Source organism: Morone saxatilis, unplaced genomic scaffold (genome assembly GCF_004916995.1).
Source record: "Morone saxatilis isolate NCDOM2014 unplaced genomic scaffold, NCSU_SB_2.0 Contig22, whole genome shotgun sequence".
Classification (NCBI taxonomy): Eukaryota; Metazoa; Chordata; class Actinopteri; family Moronidae; genus Morone; species Morone saxatilis.
Window position 1 is genome coordinate 5,852,495 of NW_023339785.1, and position 8,746 is coordinate 5,861,240.

The window sequence follows — 8,746 nt, forward strand, 5'->3', positions numbered from 1 at the left end:
GCTCACAGGCTTCGCTCCATTTAGTCACTGTAGCTCCTTAACATGTCAACTACACTATCACGTAAACTGTGTTTAATGATAAACAACTAAATATTTTATGTGAGGCATGTCATCAATAATACACTAGGAAGACAGACAAACGGATGAGCTACAGTGATGAACACGCAAGAAAAACAAAAACACACCTGTGCCATCAATCACACTGCACTGACAGATCTACTTTGCCATCTTGTGGTGAAGCACACTTTGATTATATTCCAGGGTTCCTACTCTTCTTAAGAAATCATCTTCCAGACTTTTTCAGGACATTTTCCAGGAGTTTTCTTGACAATACAGGAAAGCATTCGCTCACAAACGGTCATATAATTTACCGGCAGGCCTAGTATATACAGGTTTTCCAGTTTTATTCCTTCTTTTTTCACAATGAGTGGTCGAGGTTCATTACAGGTGCTCAGCATTTATGGGACACGTTAGCTTGCTTTCCACTGCTCTCACCACAGCCAATTTTTCTGCAGCCTCTCCAGTGATTTGACTACAGTTTCCCCTCTAACCCAGGTTTTACATAGGGGATCTGAGCGAGGGGCTAAAATACAATAAAACATTTCTAGGACAATATGGATAATTTCTAGGATATTTGGTCATTTTAATCAATGTCCAGGTGTTTCCATTACTAGAAAAACTACTATAGTCTCTAAATTTCCAGGCTTTCCAGGATACATGGGAATTCTGTATTCGTGCTCTTTTTCTTTAATAATATTATTTGACATGCATACAGTACCTGAATCACTTAAACCACACAAAAGACCAATTTTACCTCAGGAAGGCTTTATTACTGTAATTCAGTGTAATACAACTGAATGCCATGTGTTATTTTAAAAGGAGAAACTACTTACAGAACTTAAGATTACTGATATTGGCAATGTACTTTGTATTCCGTGCTCATTCGCAGCACGTTTGTCAGCGTATTCTTATTCTTCTTGTGCACAACTTAATAACACGTCAGGTATTTCCAGTAACTTTGATGTTGTTTGATAGCAGAAAATGTTTCTGTGATCCACAGCACAGAAAAAAATTTTATGTTTTAGGTGTCACTCCCTTTAGAATTAGACCTCTTTGGATCAACACTGAACAATTAGAGAAACAGGAGAACAGCATGTAAATCAGACACAAGAGGACATGTTTCAGTGTCGGTAGGAGGCCACTTATTATCAGAGACGTGTAGAAAATGGAGTGGAACACACCCTGAACAATGCTTGTGCTTGTGCAGCAACAGCACAGTCAATGAAAGACACATACTATTATATCCTCAGACTCACTTGAGCGTAACTTAATTGATCTTATTTCACCGCTTCTGGGCAGAGACGACACAGCCTTCAGCATGTTGCATACTCGCCTAACAATGTGGGAACATTGGGAATAGGGTTTGCACTTAATGTGTATATGTTTATATTGTGATATTTAAGCTCATAAACTAAACAGAAACCACTGGTCACATTATATCGGCATTACATTGAACGTAAATGGCAGGTCAGGAGTGAGTGTAACGTAAGGTGGGAGTCGGATTTTACTTTTAATCCGAAAACACTGTATATGAAAATTAGTGAGTGGTGTTTTTATGATGGTTAATATAAACACCAAATACAGCAGTAGTACTGAATATGAAACCGATATGAGCATCCCATTCTAAAATATAATTATGTTTACAGAGCTCTGTAAATAAGAAAAGCACTATTCGGCTCAACACTCACTCAGCGATGTACTCCAGCGGTGTCCAGGAACTGAAATCTGCGTCAGGCATGAACTTCCTGTTCATTGGCGTATCCAAGGTAACCCTGTTAAATTAAGCCAGATGACAATCAGGGTGAGTAGCAGCGCCTGAGTGGCGGAGAGAGAAAGGAGAGAGCTTACAGCCTGCACACATACACACCACAGAGAGAGCGCTGGGTATACACATCATTTGCATCATGTTTCTGTTTTATTAACATATTATGACTTCAAATATCACTTAGCAATTCAACACAGCACGGTTTGTTCTGTCACCTTCAGTACAGCCATGCTAATATTAACATGCGATATCCCTGTGTAAAACAACAAAACATTCTGACCTGAGGTGTGCTCTAGTGTTTTTGGGGGGGGGGGGGTCATCAGGGCGTATAAGCTATATACATACATTTAAGTACAAGAACAAAGTTTTTATATAGTAGTACTTAACTGTAGAGAGACTGAAGAAGGTTAATAATACAATTGCTTATTTTCTTACTGCATAAGCTAAAAAACACTTTCCATTTCAATTCTAAAATCCAAAACGTTTGTTTAACTGTTTCATGGTCTTGGATTGCGTAAACAATCTGTATTATGAATTCATTTCCACAAATACTAGTACAGATGTTGTTCGTATAGGATGGTACAGCAGGACAGGAGGGTTGGGGGATGCAGGCTGTAACAGAAATGCAAGTCATGGGGCTAATGCTGAACAGATGTGACAGCATGCTGGAGAGGCGCAGGCTCAGTCCAGCCTCATGTTGGCGGAAAATACAACCAAAGAGAGAGCCGCAGCAAGATACACCCCTGAAAAGCCATTTCTAGCTTCTCACGATGACAACGCAAAAAACACTGGGTTTAAAATTCAATAAGCGAACAGAAGAGGCGATCATGCAAAGGCTACTGTGTGCGTCATTCATCTAAAACAGATCATGTGCACAACCAGAGATCTACAGGGTGAGATTGGCAGCCTTAGCCATCTTTTTCTCTTTATTCCTGCAGCTTATCTTCAACTTGCACTTATCCATCGCACGTAACAAAGGAGTATGAGGCACAGCTAATTTTACAGCACAATAGCTTTCGCCTTCACTCCTTTGACAGGCTGCTTGCATTGTTGGTGTATTTAAAGCTGCACTGTGCAAAATATTTATGTTACATATACACCGCTCCATTCAACCAACCAAGCACAAACAGCAAAGACAATCCCATCCAGAGACCTGCTGTATATTTGTCCTTTTTTGTTAATAAAATTCTGTTGCTGGATATGGACTGAAGCAAGAATCTGTTTTTTTGTCGACAATAACTGATAAGATTTAGGAGAAAAAAACCCCAATAACATCCAACGAGCAGCAAGTAAACATGAATCTGCTGTGTACAACATGTTACAATATCTCAGGATATTGAAGTTCAAGGAAGTCTAACAGTTTCCCTTTGTTGCTTTTGCCGACAGCAGACAAGTTTGTCTGGTAAAGAATAACACGCTCGCTTCTGTTCAGTTATTCTTCATGTTAGTGCCAGCCCAAGGCCCAAAACTTATAACTGCTAGGGCAATACATAAAGACTGCAACTAACAATGTTCATTATATATTAATCTTGTTTTATCCTTTCGACAACCAAAAAAATTTTAGTTTTTTAGTTAGATTTTCATTTTAACTGTGATAAAAATACACACAATCAAACACAAAAAATATATACTATAATCAAATAACAAAATTAATGAAACAAGAAACTGATTATCAAAATAATTGTCGATTCATTTCCTGTCAATCAATGAATCCATTAATAGACTAATCCTTACAGCTCAAATACTTATTCTCTCTCAGTTTCCTTCCAGTATCCACAGAAGCAGGTAATATGCAGAGCTAAAACACTTTGAGACACAGACAAAATGAGGTTGGTTCAACAATACGATCTTACCAACAGGAGGCAAAATGAGCAAGACTTAATTTTAGGGGTGTAAAAAATTATCCATACTGTATCGATTCTTAAAAACACTGTATTGATTTTTGTGTATAAACCCCCAAACACTAGATAGAAGTGTTGTAAACTTTTCTTTACTCTTTACTCAGATTTTATGCATATGGTGGCTCGTTCTCTATGCATTACCCTTGCCTTAACAGTATCGCAATATATCAAATCGTACCCCATGTGTCGTGATATCATATCAGTAGATTCTCGCCAATGCACAGCCCTGCTTGTTTTCGCTGTAAAGAATTCTTAATCATTCTCTGGACCTTTTAAAAGAAAACTCTCTTCTTTTGAGTATATAATACTCATGAGGACTAACAGCAATGTGAAAAGTGAATTATGCTGCAGGAGCGGGAAGTGAGAAGTTTCCAAGAGAAGTTTTTGATACAAAACTGTCTTCTGCATCATCTATTGTAGCTGTTGTGTAAGCTGTCAGCAGCTGCAATCCTCTATCAAAGAGCAAGCCACTAACTGTGTAGATCCAGCTCTCAGGCATGCAGGCAGAGGGTCAATAGAGACTTTTGGTGGACTATTGATTTAAAAAGCCCCTATCTGAATCTTGTTACATCCCCATCTAAATCATCACCTCAGGACTAAATGTGCATCATGACCAAGTGTGTACACACACACATCTCACAGCAGTACTCACGGCAGTATAGCCACAGCAGCAGCTCCTGATGGCATCCCACTGTTTTTCGCTGCAAGACTCTGACACAGCTGGTGGACGGCAGCCTTGGCCATGCCATAGCCTACCATACCTGTGGATTACAGAATATTTATTGTAGTGTAGTGTGCAGTTTGCAAAGGCAACATAGACCACATCAAATGCATCACACACTGTTCCCAGCAGTGGATGCGAGTAATTGATTTATTAGAGAGAGGTCAAGTGGAAAACATTGGAGAATCTATGGAAGTAACATCTTGAGACTTTTGATACTAAAGTAGTAACCAGATAAAATGCAACCCATTTCTTGTGGTATATGTTTGTGTTGTATAAAGGCTTAGATTGGCAGACACATTCAACTGAATGACTGCTTGTTTTCCCTCTAGTTAAACACATTTTTACATAAAACACAGCCATGGATAACTCCTAGGAATGTTTTATAGCTTCAGCATCTGGAAACATTATGTGCCCCCCCACACCCACTAAACCAATCTTATGACAGGCTTACAAAGATCCGACCAATGGGAAAAAGGGGTGGTGACACGGCTTTTATCACAAGCTTTTGTTTTTCTCCAAGAGCAAAAATCAAAAGGAAGCATGACTTAGGGGTGCCATTCCGAGGACGGTGAAACGCTCCTTTAATTAACCACCAGGTTAGCCTCCATCCCGTACCTAACAGGTCACACGTTCGATCCCTGCTAAACACAATGTGCATCCATCAACAATTTTATTTCCTAATGATCTACTTTGTCCTTGAAACCCAATCTGCTCTCACTGTAAGCCGTTTAGGAGTAACAGCATGTAAATGTGACGAGGGTTCAGATTAATTAAGGTTATTCTCACTTTGAACAGTTCGTAAAAAAAAGATGGGAGTCTTGGCTGTGGTCACTTAGCCGTAAATAGCTGAAATAATGCAGGCTGCAGCCTTTTTTGTACTTTGCAAACATATTCAAGGTCAGGATTGAGTTGCACCAGCTATTGTAAATGCATCACTAGGTTTGTGTGCTAAGTCCTTCTGATCTTCTTCACAACTCGTTTCAAATTGGCAATTTACAAAATTGGGTTGCACCGTTAAAACTAACTTGTAATGACTTAAATAATGTGTAAATTGGCTGTAGCACCATCCAATCAAAAGCAATCAACCATGTAAAAGGAAGTCCCTGTGGCATCACAAGCTGTCGTCAAACTGGCGTCAATAGGCAAATTACACATATCTAGCCATTTATATATGCGTTTGTGGACAAATGTGTGTTTCATACTTAGTAGCAGTCATGTAGTGACTGGAAAATATCTATTAAGCCGGCTAACTAGGCTAAGTTTAAACTAGCAAACAGCTGGTGCAACGAGGTCCAGGGAAGAAGCTGCAATGGGACACTGCATCAGAAGAAGCTACATTATGACAGCCTGAACACAGGACTTGATTCAGAAATGATAGCTTCAAGTTGTTTGAATAGAGTGAATAACACTGCTGTAAATGCAGACACTGAAAGCCATCTTTTGCATATCTTAGAGGATAATCAGACTGGGGATTATGAAAACAAATAATAAGTCACATGGAGGGCACAGAGACCCCTGCACTAACTCCTTCTGGGGTTCGACCTCTGTTTTAAACCCTAAATCAAAAGGATTATTAAAATGCCCTTCACATGGTTTGACAAGTGTGTCATGTTAAGTTTGCGTTGGAATTTCAGGAAAAAGGGAAAACAAATGGTGATTGTTATAAGAGAGAGAAACATGCTTTTGTTTACGAGCCAGCACATTTAGTAAATCCCCAAATTATCTTGCATTTTTTACTACTTTACATGGCGACATGCTGCTTTGAAGGGAAAACTCCAGGTATCTCCCACATCTGCTCATAAGCTTTCCAACATGTAACTGGGTATTCATCTGTGAAACGTTTCATTTACAACAACCTTCAAAGTCAATTAGTTATCATAATCTGCTTTCCTTGTTTCTGATATGGAACACTCATTAACTTTTTACTCCATTTGTTTGATCAAAGCACACAGAAGAAAGGATGAACACGAGTATCTCTCACCAGTTATATTTCTAACATTTGGCTCTTGATATTGAGTCACGTTTAATTAGACCACACAGAAATATTTCGGGGGGAAAATAAGACGGTAACTTTCACAGTTCTCGACTGTGATTTTAAAATACAGTCAGTTCTGCGGAGGTGCAGGTTCCTACATAAATAGAATCTATATATAAAACAATAGATATTGGGATCTTCAAACTGTATCAGTGCAGTTAACACACTCTGTCCACATGGATAATGTGTGTGGAGCCACAACTGCTGAGTCATTCTCTTCCTAAGCCAGCAGCCAATGAGTTTGTGGGCTTTGTGCTGACTGCTGAGCCAGGGCTTTATATTGTAGAGTTGGATCTCAGCCCATCACATGGTTGGCTGGGATACAGGGGCAGGCTGGACATCACATGGCACCACACCAAAGCCTTTCAGGATGGCACAAAGCCCGACGTGGGGCTGGCTGGTGTCACTTAACAATGGTTAACTATTGGTAGAATGAAAATCACCGGCACACCATCTGAATATGTAGATGTGTAGATAAGGGTTCTTGTGCAGGCCTCAGTTCATTTGATTCTAGAGCGGAGGACTAATTCAGAATTATGGACTATATATATATATATATTCGACTGATTTTGACCACCTGTCCTTATGTACTAGGAGTAAGTATGTAACTATATACAGTGAATACACCAAACCACATCACAGGTGGGGGTCTGACATGTACGTGTGGCTGTTATTCTGTATCTTTACCTAATACATGCTTTCATGCACACAAGTTTACTTTTTAATAAAGCTGTAACTAAAGATAATTTATATTATTGCTTAATCTGCATATTATTTTCTCAATAGTTGTAAGAAACTAAATAGAGAAACAATACCATCTCAGAGCCCCAGATTAAGTCATGAAATTGCTCGTTTTGCCGAAAACTGCAACCCAAACATATTCAGTCAACTATCATATACGAGAAAAGAAAAGCTACAAATTCTCTTGTTGGAGAAGCCGTTTGATATGTTCGCTGGATAAACGACTGAAATTATTAACAGACTGTAAAGATAGCTGCTGAATTACTTTCTGTCAGTCAACTAATCGAAGACTGTCAGCTCTATTGTTTAAATTAAAAAAAACAGAAATAAAAAAAGGTAACTACTGTTAAAAGGGGCAGTTTTACACATGGTGATCAGGTTACATTTCATAAGTACAGTAAGTACGTGTCCTGTGGCTGTGGAAGAGCTTTCTATAGTCTGAGGTAATTATCTCTACTTCTGCTACTTCTAAAGTCCTATTTTATTTATTTGTTGTCTTTAGTTCATTGCCTTCTGCTTTAATGAATCCCAATCAGTTACATTTTAACTACATAGCTGGGCTTGTACAGAGTGGCTTAATCTCAGCAGGTCGGTTGAGTCCACTGCTCAAGGACACTAACAGAGCACAGGATTGCACATTGACAAGCGGGTCGTTGTCGAAACACTGAACCCCACCGCTACCTCAGAGCTCATCAGCTATTCTCTATTTTTTTCCTCTTGGTTTGTTTCTTGGATCCATTTTATTGACACCTTTTCCTCACACGGTTGTGAGCTGTGCGAGATCCCCCATGTCTCTGATCAGTGTGCCAATTCCCTCGTCAAAGCCCCGCAGCGTTTTCTATTACCTCCATCATTTGAATTGGCGGGTTGGACAACAGAGACATCTGCACAATAAAGTCTCCATTATATCAAAGTCTGCCTGCAGCCCTGACATGACACACGGCCAAACCAGGTCATCATGATGACAACGGTAAACACAAATGTGTGCCTTACCTCCAGTGCCCGACAGGGCCGCTTTGGCCCCTGCCAAAGTCAACAGTCCGCCTTGTTTTAGGTGCAGAGAGGCAAGGTGGCTGGAGATAGTGGAGGTCCACACACTCTGTTTCCACATCAGATCTGTGTTTTTGTATAAATCTGAGGCAGACATAGAAAATAATTATTAAGGCCTTATTTCAATTTGCTGGTATTTCATAATTTAACCATATTGGACAGATACAGCACCTTACTTAATACAGGTCTTTATAGAAACACTTTAACGTTTTAGGAAATACGCTTATTTGCTTTCTGGCGTTAAAGGAGAAAGATTGATACCGCTCTCACATCTGATAGCTTTTAGCTTTGATTACCATAAAGACTGGAAACAGGGAAACAGCTAGCCTGGCTCCGTCCAAAGGGAACATAATCCACCTATCAGCACCTCTAAAGCTCACAAATAAACATGTTTTATATGCTTAATCCATAAAAAAAAAAAAAACATCATCATCCGGCACAATAGTCTTCAATAATGTAGCTTTTAAACG

The 8,746-nt window shown here is 39.4% G+C and overlaps 1 protein-coding gene across 1 annotated transcript in view; it reads right to left on the reverse strand.

The window, feature by feature from the left end:
- qdpra (quinoid dihydropteridine reductase a) overlaps positions 1 to 8,373 on the reverse strand; it is a 10,293-nt gene extending 1,920 nt beyond the window's left edge. Inside the window, exons 1-3 of the mRNA XM_035669760.1 lie at positions 8,220 to 8,373; positions 4,379 to 4,487; positions 1,749 to 1,832 (exon numbers count right to left, since the gene is read on the reverse strand). Of these exons, the coding sequence (XP_035525653.1) occupies positions 1,749 to 1,832; positions 4,379 to 4,487; positions 8,220 to 8,373 (347 nt within the window). The remainder of the gene's footprint in view (positions 1 to 1,748; positions 1,833 to 4,378; positions 4,488 to 8,219) is intronic.
- Positions 8,374 to 8,746: the final 373 nt, after the last annotated feature.